General features: G+C 33.5%; 1 protein-coding gene across 6 annotated transcripts in view; it reads right to left on the bottom strand.

Annotated features, from left to right (window-relative positions):
• Positions 1-1,071: 1,071 nt before the first annotated feature.
• CD36 (CD36 molecule (CD36 blood group)) overlaps positions 1,072-13,883 on the bottom strand; it is an 86,550-nt gene continuing 73,738 nt past the window's right edge. For all 6 annotated transcript variants that reach the window (XM_019661585.1, XM_019661584.1, XM_019661586.1 and 3 more), the window contains 8 exons: positions 13,708-13,754; positions 10,617-10,686; positions 9,256-9,443; positions 7,423-7,541; positions 6,347-6,420; positions 5,476-5,530; positions 4,472-4,636; positions 1,072-1,927 (listed from right to left, as the gene is read on the bottom strand). In XM_019661585.1, the coding sequence (XP_019517130.1) occupies positions 4,472-4,636; positions 5,476-5,530; positions 6,347-6,420; positions 7,423-7,541; positions 9,256-9,443; positions 10,617-10,686; positions 13,708-13,754 (718 nt within the window). In that variant the 3' untranslated portion in view covers positions 1,072-1,927. The remainder of the gene's footprint in view (positions 1,928-4,471; positions 4,637-5,475; positions 5,531-6,346; positions 6,421-7,422; positions 7,542-9,255; positions 9,444-10,616; positions 10,687-13,707; positions 13,755-13,883) is intronic.

Raw genomic sequence — 13,883 nt, 5'->3', positions numbered from 1 at the left:
AGGAGGAGTAATCCACACACAGGGGGCGGAGAAGAAGCAAGGTTATACAGGTACAGAAAACAGAGCATTGGTGGGAGAAATTATCTGGCAGGCCATACAGGCCTGCTCTCATGCACACAGCATCCCAATAAGCTGGCAGACTTTGACTGCCTGTGGGCCAGGTCCTTAAATGTGGCTGTGTACTTCCTCATCCATTTCTATTTAACAGTTTCTACTTTGCATAGTTCAGACCTACTTGCTTCAAGAATAAAAGAAATATCCTTTATATTTCTCTTAGATCAACATGTCCACAAATATCCTAATGCTAAGAGAGTAAACTTGTAATTATCTGAAGAGAATTTCCAGAATCTATTCTTACATGTAAATATCTTGGAGGAATGCTTTTTTACTCTCCCAGTTAGATGGAAAGGCACTAAATCAGTATGCTTGGAGTATCCTCAGATTTTCAACAGAGCCCTTTGAGTTGGTGGTGTCTTGGTTTGGGGTTTTCAGTATTTACCCTAGCAGCTAACATGAGGAGATTAAGTTATTCTTAATTTTAGTATCCAAATAAACCAGTTAATACTCCAATGGTCCTATTAACCTCTGTATGTAAAACACAAGACAGAATATGGTCCATCTTCCCTTTCTACGAGGAGCTTTTTAGAAAGATGGTCTCTCTGCAATAAGTGAGCCCCTGCTTAAAGAAAAAAAAATACAGGATTACCTAACAGTATGTCTCCTAATAAAAAAGAAAGCTCTTTCACATAGAACTTAAGTCATGCTGCTATAAATAATGAAACTAAATACCTGTTTGCTTTTCCTCCAATTGGCTCAAAAAGATTAGCCTAAGATAATGGGTCAAGGTTGGATTAGAATATTTAAGAAGAAATTATGGATTCATGAAGAAATAATGAATTCAGATGAAACACTTCAGACAGAAAATCAGGATAAATGTTTTGTGGTACAACCAAAACTGGGCAAAGTGCAGGAATTTAGGGAAGAACGTCTTTTCCCGGTTGAAGCCAGTCTTTCTGAGGTGACTGTGAAAGCAAGAACTAATACAAAAAATAACTATTAAAGCACATTCGGTTCTTTGTCATCATTCATACCATAGTTCCTTTATTCTCATATCTTTTAATACTAGCACAGCATTCTGAAGTTGTGAAGCAGAAGTTGTAGGTAACTGAGTGGAGAGATCAAAATCTAATCAGATTTCCAGAAGAGCTGCAGAAAGTGGAAAATGACAAAGTCCTTGAACATGAAGAGCCAAAATACATGAACAATGACATCCATTTGCATGATCAGGGACAAAAATATAAGCCCATATTGTTATAAAGAACATAATTATATCGCCTGCTGTTGCTGTACAAAGAAACTTTACAGAGAAAGAAACTTAAGTAATGTATAATAAATGACTCGCAGCTAATCATTTATTTTCCACTGATAAGTGTCCTTCAAATAGATGACACGCATTAAATGTGATGTGCTGACAGGCCTGGGGGCTGTTGCAATGGAACAGGACACTGCCAGTAGTGTTTTCCCTTGAAGATAAGAGTTCAGGGTCCAGAATTTGTTTAGAATGTGCACTCCTCTTCAATTTTGTCAATGGGGAACCAATTCATGATTCAGTACCAAATAAAAATTATTGGTTCATGCTTGACTCAGGTCTGTAGAAATTGAAATCAATTCAGTCGCATACATGATGAATTTTAAAATGAGCTGGTTTCTTGTTCAAAGTCTGGATTATAATGACATCTTAATAATCCTTTAGAAATGTGCTGCTACTTAATGCAAAAAAATAGAAATAAAATAGTGCCACCATTTCTTCAACTATAAGACTAGGTGTGTTTTGTAAAAATAAAGCATATTAAATCTTCATTTTTAGGTCAGTATTAACAAAGGTCCTGATGTTGTTGTCACATAGATGTAAAGATTCATTTGCTGCCTGGAAAGCAGAAGAAATGTTACTATTTATCAGAAAGCAGTGAAAAAATAAAACAGGTAATATCAAATTCTGTACATCCAAGATATCATATTTTCTATTATTCAGCCCAATTGGCCAAGCTGCAGAAAAAATTTCTCTGATGGACTTCAAGGGAACAACACATGCTCCTATTCAAGAAGGACAAGCTTCCCAACTCTCAAGACGTGAACATAGCCATAGAAGGAGTAGTGCCAACTAATCTACCTGGACAAACATTTCTACCCTTTGTTCTCCCTTCAGACTATCTTCCATTTAGAGCTGTATATACTCCTTCTTTCAAAAGGGCTATTGGCTTATTCTCTGTTGTTATTCATTGAATAAAAGTACACTTCAGCTCCACCATCTTATATTTTATTCCCTTTTGTATATGTCTCCTTTTTTTGCCAATTGTTTACAAATCTTCCCCAAAGCATAATTTTTATAACATTCAAAACTGAGTCTTCTTTAAGGAAGTCTACATGTCATGATTCTTCTAAATCTAGTAATTCAAGGATTCTACAAAGACAAATTTTCTTCTCTCCTTGTAAAGAAAAATAGTTTTGTAAAGGCCAGTAATTTCCTTATTATAGTTATATGCATAAGAAAAACTAATATATTTGTTGACAGAGCCATTCTGGAAAGCTTTCAATCCCTTATCCTAATTTAGCAATAGAAGTATCCAAGGAATCTGACATTCAGGTCTCATTAAACAGTAATAAAATTCATCATGTCATTTTAATAGAGAATACTTACAGGAAAAATAATTGTAACTAATATACTTCCTTTTGATAACATGCTCTCCCCACTAGAACAATATTGTTTGCTTTTCAGTGGATTATCTTATCTCTCTATTACATAAATGGCTATATGAATAGCTTTAATCAAAACATGTTACTGGGCTAATGACAAATATTTACTTTATTATGACATGAATATACTAGGTTAGCATTTTGAATACATTCTGTCCAAACAGATTGTAGGCAGAATTGCTCAGTCTTCTTTTCATTAAATAAATAGTGGCAGAAATGATCAAAACAAAAGATTGGGTTACCTTCCTAGACCCAAGTGCTGAACCTCACCAAAAAAAAAGGACAGAAAAGAAATACTGGTCTGAAAATTCCACTTTAAAAGAAATCATCAGTTTGACTGTTAAAATTTACAATTTTCTGGAATGTTTACAGAAGACACAATAGAAGCTGATAAATCCCTGGCTATTGGAAACTCATGAAATTGTATTAGGGATTACGTAGTTGTGATAGTATATGTAACATATTTAGCATGACCTTGGCACAGTTATCAGTGGCAGCAACAGAATTTCTATGTAAGACAGCTTAGGGTTCACAGCCTGATTGGAAGTAAAGTAAGAAGACATGTTTTGAAGTCGTGATTTTCAAGTAAGTCTATTGCTTTTATTTAGATTGGTGTTTTTTTTTGTTGTTGTTTTTTCCTTTGAGGTGCCTGGGAAGGGAGGGCTGATGAAAACTTTGGGGGAAGCAGAAAATTCTCCCCCACAGTCCAAAACCAATGGCACCTGTGATTCCTAAAGAAAGGCTTCCATTTAGCGAAGATAGAGCCAGGCATTCATTCCTGATTCTGTACAAGGGGGCGCGGGTACTGATATCTAAAACACAGAGGCTTGAACCACCTTACATTTTTGCTAAAACTCAAATGTTGTCCATATTTGCCTGATTTTTCCTCTAAACTCTGAGTAATTTAGTTTCACTGTGTTGAACACTATTTTCTCCTCTTGTCTTGTATTGTTATATTCAAATTTTAGCTCATGCATTTTAATTGTTCATTGGGGCTTCTGCATGAAACATCTATGGTGCACACCTTGATTTTGGACCACACATGGCCAGCATATCTATATGCAGCAAACTTGTTTTTATATTACTGTTATTTTCATTTAAAATTTTATTTTGCTTGTGTTTATTTTTAATAGAATATTTTGTCTCTATCATTCATTATTGAGTTTTTAGTTCTCTTATTAATTTCTAGTTATTTTCTTTTCTCTTGTAAATTTTAATCTCCCCAAATGTCTCACATTTTTTTTTCAATTTTACATAATCTTTTCTTTTTGAATATGTTAAATTATTTTTTATTTAAAAATTAACTAGAAATAATCGAGAAATGAACAGTCAGGATTTTGCACAAAAGCTATATATATGTACTAACTTTTTCAAAGGTGACAATTTTATCTTTTATACCATTCCTCCTCAAATGAAAGATGTAATGTAGTGATCTGCCTGATATTCATGTCTTATTTACTCATTCAATCTTCATTTATGTTTTCATTTGCATTTAGTATCTCAAAACTTCGAGGATGTATTAAAAAATGATAGTTGGCCAGACATACCCAGAAAGATTTGCAGCCTAATGAATCACCCCACTTTGATAAAATGAAAACAAGTAATATATATATATATATATATATATATATATATATATATATATAAACTAATGTTACTGGAGCAATATATCATATCTCTATAAATATATACATATATATATTTGGTATATACTTACTTATTTTGCTGCCTTTGATCTGCATGCACAGTATGAAATCATAAAAGCAACAAACATCACCACACCAACACTGAGCAAGGCTATTTCTACCGTGCCAAGGAGTTTTATTTTCCCAGTCACTTGACTTTTGAACATTTCTGCCTTCTCATCACCAATGGTACCAGTCTGTAATCAAGTTAATAATTAGCATTATTTGAGTAGATAAGTGAAGGGTTTTAAGTATTTTGTTCCACTAATGTGTCACTCTTTTCTCTAAACAACTGTATAGGTGTAAGTCATCTATAATCTATAAGATAACCCAATGGAATTCTGTTTGCATGCTAAGTCATTACATGTTAAGATGGAATACAGAATGAAATATAATCGCCTCCTTTTAGATGTGTTATCGAGCACTGTTCATTAATACTAGGCTCCATTGCTCTTTAGAACGGTCTTACTGAAATTTTCACAATTTTCCACAGGTGTTTCCTAGTGACAGAGGACAATGGCAAGGGTCAACAGTTTCACATCCTATAAAGGCTTACCCTAATTCTGTGGCTAATCAATTCCATGTTTTACACTAAAAATATCTTGTCAGGCACTAGGATAGACTGCCTACGTCCACTCTAACCTGGCTATTATGGGCTTGGTTGGCTCTTATTTGCACTATAATATTCAGTGAATCTTGAGTTATTTTGAGGTAAATGTGTGCATGACTCTTTCCTAACATAAGCACTACAACAAGAAAAAAAAAATGTTTAATAGATGCATTTTGAAAATAATCCCAAATGACAGGAAGTGTTTTGTCTTTCTAAAAGAAAAACACTGAAAGTTACACAAACTTGATATTTCTGTGTGGTTTGGTTCTGTCAAGAAACTATACTTAATAATGTATAACTCATCCATACAGGCAATGGAAACATACAGTTTCAAATACTATAAATATTTAATTTTGCAACATCAAAAGCATTTTTATATACAAAGAAGTTTACTGCTTTTAAAGACTAATAAATAAAAATACTAACCTCATTAAGCCAAAGAATAGGCACAATATAGTTCCGCTTCAGATGCTTCAATGCACTGTAATATACATTGAAAAACTATGAAAATATATACTAATATTACACATAGATAATAGAAATTTTAGTAACTATTAGTGTAAATAAATATTCAGAAATTAGTTGCTCTTGCAGCTTCGTTAAGTTCCTTGATTTTTGCTCCCTGCACTGAGTCATTTAAATTTTAATATGGCTGTTTCTCAGGCATCTTTTATTCTAAACACCTTTCTAACACAGGTTTCTAATTATATTAACTTTTTCTACACACAGATTTTCCCTCTGAACAAATTCTCCTCAGCAAAGTAAAAATATGAATTCTATTATTCAACGTTAAGTGTATGTCAACTATTGGGTTGTCGGAAAAGTCATGACGTATTTATTTATAGTTACAGGATGTGGAGTATAGTGTGGGGAATGGAGTCAATGGAACTGTAATAGATATGTATGATATGGGAGGGGAGTGGATTGGGGGAGGGGGTTGTCACTTTGTGAGGGGTGAAAAGGGTAACTATTGCATTGTTCTGTACACCTGAAACTAATAAATTTTAAAAATATATGAATTCTAGAAACTATTGTCATAGAAATATTTGAAGAGCTATCAAAATGAGAGATGCCACCATATACTGAAAAACATTCTAAAATGTGTGTAAACATAGTTTCACTGAACACCAGATATAATTCTGAATTACAAATGAAAATTATAAGCATCTAATGATTATTTAATGACATTTAAGCCAAAGGGAAGTTCGCTTTTTATATGCTATCACTTTTACAGATTTACATTCTTATAAGAAAGTACTAAAAGTCTTGTAATGATAACTTTGTTCAAGGGACTCACTCAATTTTTTTTGCTGGCTTGACCAATATGTTGACCTGCAGCCGTTTTGCAAATTGTAAAGTAAATCCAGTTATCTAAAAAGAGAACAAAATAAAATAATTACTAACAAAACATTCTTTTATAATATCCAAAATTTATTTTTACTGTTATATAGAACTTAAGATAAAACTGTTCTACTTGAAGTTTGTGAAATTTTTTAAATAATTAATTAGACATGTGAAATGTATACCTAACTCTATAATTACATTATATGTGTATATGCATGTGGGTACACATACATATACATACATGTGTATACCCACATGCATGTACACACACATAACTTTTTTGTCCAACCCAATGTCAAGATTTTAGTTAGATTTATAATATTTACCAGAAATGGTTTTGGGGCATCAACAAGAACAGCAGTACTGAACATAAGAGCTCATGCATTTAATTTAATTCCTGAACTGTGCAAGGTCAAATATATATTCAGTTGGAATCTGTGATCCGTTTAATAATACTATTTCTATTATTATTTAAATTGAAATGTGAGTAGTAAAATTCTGTCATTTCATTTAACTTTTGAAAATGAGAATATTAAAATAGTTTAAAAATTAAAACTGTTGTGCTATAGGAATTTTTATAGATTTTTTTCTTGACACCACGTATAATAGAGCTTGCCCCAAATTCACATATACCCACAAAATCTCTTTTGATCCCTTGTAATATATAGTTTCTCTTCATATGAGCAGTACTTGGAGTTAAGTATAAAATAAGCATGTCAGTAATTTATATCAAATTGTTTTAAGACAATTAGAATTATTTCCATCATTGGTAGTATTCTCGCCCTATGAATCATTAAAAAGGCTTACAAAGTTCCATACACTTAAAAACTAAAATTGAATTACCTTGATATTTCATAAGCAGTAGGACAAAAAAATGCAATTTTCACTGAAATAAAATTTATCATGATTGTGATTCAATAAATGTGATCAATAAACGTAATTGACAAAGAGAGAATTTATTATTTCTTCTAACTTCATTCTTTGAAAAAACAATATTAAACAAGTCAAATTAATAGTATATTTGCTTACAGGTTCAACATCTAAGTATGTGCTATGTTCTTCTTCATTTGGTGCCATGCCTTCAACACTTTCTCTAATTTCAGGAGTTGCATGCAGAAAATGAGGAAGTGAAATAATCACGGGTTTTCCTGAAAACAAGTTTTAAAAAGATAATTGGGGATAAATTATTTTTCTCATTTCACATATCACTCAGAAAAGACTCCTTGAAAAATAAAGCTTTATAAATTTTTAAAAAAAAGGCATAGTTGGGTTTGCACAGTAATTCGGGAGAATAAGAGTGAGAGACAATTATAACATCTGATCACTATTGTGCAAACATAAAACATAAAATTCTGCATCATCCTACTAACTAGTCAGTTGATTGTCTATTGTTCATTTCTTGGTTGTTGATTTTTAATATGTAAAGCTTAGCTGCTGAACGCATTTTCAACAATATATATCCATGTTTCAGGCAGTAATATGGATTGAGAATTAATTAATTTAAGAGGTTTTCTTTTGTTTATTCATCCCCACTCCAATATAAAGAAAGTGAACAAAATAAGATAGACGCAAAATTGTGTTTAAGTCAATTCTTGTTACAGAGACATATTGAAAAAATATTTTTATTTACCATTCAAGGAAAGATAAAGCTAGAAAAATGGCAGATGGGTAAGTTGGGATTCTCAAAGTATTATGGGAATTATTTTCATTTTACCCTAAACCTTAAAGGAGCACATGGATTCTGCATAGCAAAGGAAACCATCAAAAATAAAAATATAAAGGCTATATATATATATNATTCTGCATAGCAAAGGAAACCATCAAAAATAAAAAAAAATATTATATATATATATATATATATATATATATATATATATATATATATGGAATAGGAGAAAACATTTGTGGATCACATATCCAATAAGTAGTTAATATTCAAAATATACATACAACTCAAAAAAAAAAGTTGAAAAACAACCCAATTAAAAAATGAGCAAAGGACTTTTTGTGCGAGGCGCTCCTTGGTGGCAGTCTTGGGTGTTTTGCTGTGTGCCTGTCAGCTGCAGCGCCGCCTACCCCTAATGGAAGGGATGGTGGAGGTTCTCAGCGCACTGGCCATCTGTTCACGGGCCCTGATTTTCGCAGGCGTGTCCACAGCGCCACGAGGGGCTTTAAAAGGTTCACCGGTGTGTTACCCTTGAATAAAGCATGAGCTCTGGAAGCCCAGCGAGGGACAGTTCCCCTTCACAGAGATTTGCCACTAACGTGCTGAGAACCTGAGGTTACGCTCTTGAAGCAGTGCTGTTGAGATGCCTAGGTAATGGTTCCTGCCACTTGAGATTATGAAAAGAGCCGCTGTCCTGTCTTGCTACTGTGGATTTTGCTGACAAAAAGGATGCCCTCTTTATCTGGTGTTGGGAACTTATAGCTTCCTGCATTAACCTGTGTGAGCAGCTGTCAACTTATTGGAGGAAAAAACTTAGAAATTTGGGGCACTTAAATATCGATTAGCTTTCACTTTGTCTTAAAATAAGTACTAGGTTTTATCAGAAGGATTCCAATAAAATATTTTAAAGCAAAAAAAAAAATGAGCAAAAGGCCTAAGGAGACATTTTCCAAAGTAGCACAGGGAAATATCAGGATGATTTTATCTAATAATTAAGTTTTGCAGCACTGAAATAATTGGGACCTTGAACACAACACAAAATCAAAACAAAATTTTTCTCCCATCACCCTTTACTTTCTGCCCTTCTTGCTTTCTTACTTTAAATTTTTGGTGGAAAGGGATCCTGGGTAAAGGTTACATTTCAAGGAGTACTGCAAATCATGTCATGAACTGTAATATTAAGAACATTTACTCACCTTCTTTGCACTTGCTAATGTCGAGCACACCAAAAAATGTACAATTATTTGAGATCTCCCTGTCTGTGCAGAAGCAATAGTTGTCTGGATTTTGTTCTGGAGACGCAAAGGCCTTGGGTGGAAGAACAAATCTATACACAGAAATTCCTTTCAGGTTAAGTTCATCTCCGTACACAGCATAGATTGACCTGAACACAGAGAAAAGAGAACTTCATTCCAGGAATCTGAACTACATTCTGGAGATCTGTTTTTTTTTTTATTATAGGTTTTTAGTCTTGCTTTAAACTGAGAAAAATCCAATATACTCTTATTAGAATTCTTATTTTTTAGGAAAAAATAAGAAAAATAAGAAAAAAATTTTTTGAAATTTTAAGACATATCTGAGTATGAGCTATTCTTACCTTTGTTTTCAAAAGTTTCTAAGAATAATTTTTGCTTGTGAAGTACCAGGGAGTCCTGATACTGAAGACATTCTCATAGTTTATTTCCTCTCTAGATTAACTATGTCTATGACTCCCTCAAATCCTTTACTTGTACCCAGTTCAAATGTAATAAAAATGCCTGTCTTTCATGGACCTCAGTCATGGAGAGAAAGGCCACTTACTTGCTGGGGGTGTTCATGTGCGTGCTTGATATGCAGAGGGTGCCAAATAAACGTATACACATTTTAAGAAAGAAAAATTGAAATGTGTGTACGCTTTTGGCACCCCGGTATATATCCTACACCTTCATCATTTACCAAGTGTCCACCATTATGTAGGCCATGTGGTGGGGCTCAGTACATATTTCTTCCAATCCCCAGATAACTCTATGTGAGGAAGTACTACAGTTTTCAATTTTGCAGATAAGGAAAAGATTCAGAGATAGGAACTACTTGCTCACAACCACACAGTCTTTTGGAAGAGGGTTTGAATTCAAGCATATTGATGTGGGCCCCAATGCCTGTGTAGTAGCTACTGGACCCCATCAATTTGGAAAGATGCCCTAGTGACCACAGAGCACATTAATTAACATGGCTCTGTGACAGTGACATTATCATCTCTGGACATCTTTAGAAAGATTGGGCATAACTTGACTGTTATTAAACATATCACTAGTTTAGTAAAAGGAAGGAAAAACAGCTCTTGCTTAGAAATTACAAGAAAATGATTTGCATTATGCACAATATCCTACATCCTTAAATTTTTTTAAAGTTAAACACATTATGAATTGCATATTGTATTCTTCATCAAGAAAAGTTTCTCTAAGTGTATTTTATTTTTCTCAGACAACATTATTAAGTATGAGCTTCTTGGTCTGTGTTTTGTTACTTGGGGGAAAAAATTCTGACTCACAGAAATACATTGGTGTCTTTGTCTTACCTGCAAATATCAGAGGAAAAGAATTTCAGTACCCGGGTCTTCTCAACAAAAGGGGGAAATGTGGCTGCATCTGTTTAAACATTAAGCCAGTGGCAAGGGATTAGATATAATGTATGTCCTAGAAAAATCTACAAATCTCTATTCTACCATGGTCAACAGAAATAATAATGCAAATTGTATATGTATTTTAAAATTCTCTAGTAGCCACATTTTCAAAAAAGTAAAAAAGAAACAGGTATGTTTCATGTAGCCCAGTATATCCAAAACATTATCATTTAAACATGTGGTAGAGGGGCACTCTTCCTATCATGAAGCTCATTTAGAACTCCTTTTAGTCTTGCATTATTTTTACTTTGGATGGTGATTCATTCATGTACCTTAATGGCTGATTACTATTTTTTAAATCATTTATTACAGTTCTCTCACTAAACAATCTCTTGCAAATGGTTTAAAAATATATCCATCAAACTAAAATGGGCATTTTCTTTTTTAATTTACTGAATTTCTGCTATGGTTATGATCCATGGCACACACTGGATATATGAAGAAATAACTAGATAACTCCTCCATTTGCTCCTTAATCAGTGGTTCTCAACCTTCTTAAGGTCGTGACCCCTTAATACAGTTCCTCATGTTGTGGTGACCCCCAACCATAAAATTATTTTCGTTGCTACTCTATAACTGTAATTTTGCTACTNTAAGAAATTCTTCATAGAACAGTTTGGAAGCCACTGGACAGAATAGCAAACATGTCTTGAAGCCCCAGAGCAGTGGTTCTCAACCTTCCTAATGCTGTGACCCCTGAATACAGTTCCTCATGTTGTGGTGACCCCCAACCATAAAATTATTTTCGTTGCTACTCTATAACTGTAATTTTGCTACTATTATGAATCATAATGTAAGTATCTTTTTGTTTTCCGATGCTCTTAGGCGACCCCTGTGAAAGGGTCATTCAACCCCCAAAGGGGTCGCGACCCACAGGTTGAGAACCGCTGCCTTAAATGAATATCACCAAAATGAGCCACCATTGAATGTTTTTGTTCAAAGTGGTAAGACTATCCTTCATTTATGAATTCCAGGTTATTTTGCTGGTAAATACTGCAACCTTTCACTTACACTCTTGTATTAATAATAATTGGACTATAACAGAAGATCACAGTGAACTTGATCCTGGCGTTGAGAGAACTGGGTATTAAAGATTAGCTTAAACTCTCCAGATAGGTCCCTGAAAGGGTATTACCTACAACTGCCTTCCCAGCGCCTTAACCATTAAAGGAAAAGTATACATTAGCAATTTTATGGGTGACCAGTGAGCTCAGTTGGTTGGAGCGTGGTGCTGATAACACCAAGGATTCCGGTTTGATCCCCACATGAGCCACCTTGAGCTGCGCCCTCCCTAAAAGAGTCAACTATGCCATTGTAGCATGAAAGCAATGTGTAACCAATGATCATGGCTATTCCCCAATAAAATTAAAATTAAAAAAATTAAAAAATTTTTTAAATCATTGTCTGAAATATCACTGAAGATTATACCATAATCATACTAGCAATTACCATAAGCCATGAGTACCAAATACAGCTGATATTAGCAGGAATTTTTTTTTGAAAAAAAAAACTCAAATGTATATCAACATTTTTATTTTATGTCTCTTCAAACTTATTGAAGATGGTAGAAAAGGAATTGTTAAGTTGTGATGAACATGTATTGGAAATTTTTGTTTCATTGGTCTCTTTCCCTAGTGTCGTTACCAAGAATCTCTCTCACAAGTATCACATTGGCGTCCCCTCCCTGTCCTGTCTACCTCTGCTCCTAGTTTGCTTTACTTCTATTTTCTCATGTATTTATATTATTGTCATTACGAATCCTCTACCTCCTCTCTTAAAAGTTCTCTACTTCTTAGCTTTGGACAAAATTGCTTATTTTTTTTTTAAACCCATAAGAATCCTTTAGTATTAGGAGCAGCACAGTGTATTTCCCTGTATCTAAGGACTGAAGCATTATGCTTATTCAATTAATCGTTAGTAATATTGGGACACTTGATAATTTATTTGCACAAATACTTTACTTAGGAAGGAATTTCTTCCTTTCTTCCCTTCATCCACCCCCATGGCTCAAGACATTATAAAGCAAACCCAACAGTGTTTTTTTGCTGCTTTTCTATAAGGGAGTGACAACAAAATTAAATAAAAATGTTAAACAACAATACCTTTGGTATTCCATGTTTCCCTTTTATTCTCTACTTTTTGCATAACTTTGTATTTAACTTTCTTCATCTTTATTATATTATTTTCCTACAGAGTATTGCCTCACCAACTTTGTAAATATCATTCTTCTGCCTCAACTTCTTAGTTGTTGAAAGCTCACTTCTGATTTAAATTACCTCATGGTATTTGATTGTCATTGCTCTTTAAAATCTTAATTCTTAAACTAATAGGCGTATGTGTACTTTGCTTTTCCTCAAGCAATGTAATAAGCCAGATCTAACTATGCTCTAAATCTAAGTTCATAGTACCATCTTTTCCCCAGTTCTAATTCAGAATGTCCATTTTTGCATACATTTTTTCATGGTTAGCAGACATCTAACCTTGTTTTTTGTGGGGGTTTTTTTCTTTTCTCTCTTATTCTGACCACCTTATTCAGAATAGATGGCTCTACCTTGCAACTTCACTGATTCTACGTCAGCTTGAAACCTCACTTGGAAGTATGATTTAGTTTTTGCAATTATCTTGATTTTTGAATTTTCTAAATTTTAAATTATTACCTGTATAGTACTTAAAAAGATGTGAATAGTAACTACTTTTCTAAGTTTTTTTAACCCATTATTAAGGCAGCTCATTAAGTTTTTACAAAGCAAACATTTCCCTAGTAATGCAGTAAAGACTAATTGTTGATTAATCTTCAGAAATCCTATTGCATTAAACAGATATTTACTAGGACTATATGAGAATAAAGACTAAATTATGTCGTGGAGCTATAAAAACAGAGCAACGCATACTCGCCACCTTCAGAATCCTGCAGATAAGATGGTGCATTTGTGGGGAAAGGTAGGTGAGCTCATTGTGATTATTGACACAAAACAAATGCTCTTACCTGTACCATTAACCATGTCACAATAATCTGACCAGTAGTTGAGAGTCCTTAGGAATAAAAAGGAAGAAAATGATCAGTCTCATTTTAAGAGCACCTTTCTCATATTACTTTGTCTATTGTGATTAAACACTTCTAAAATAACAAAGATTAGACATGACAAATGCTAAGTTTAAGAA

The sequence above is a fragment of the Hipposideros armiger genome, unplaced genomic scaffold, assembly GCF_001890085.2.
Source record: "Hipposideros armiger isolate ML-2016 unplaced genomic scaffold, ASM189008v1 scaffold_354, whole genome shotgun sequence".
Taxonomy (NCBI): Eukaryota; Metazoa; Chordata; class Mammalia; order Chiroptera; family Hipposideridae; genus Hipposideros; species Hipposideros armiger.
This window is presented reverse-complemented; position numbering and strand designations above follow the sequence as displayed.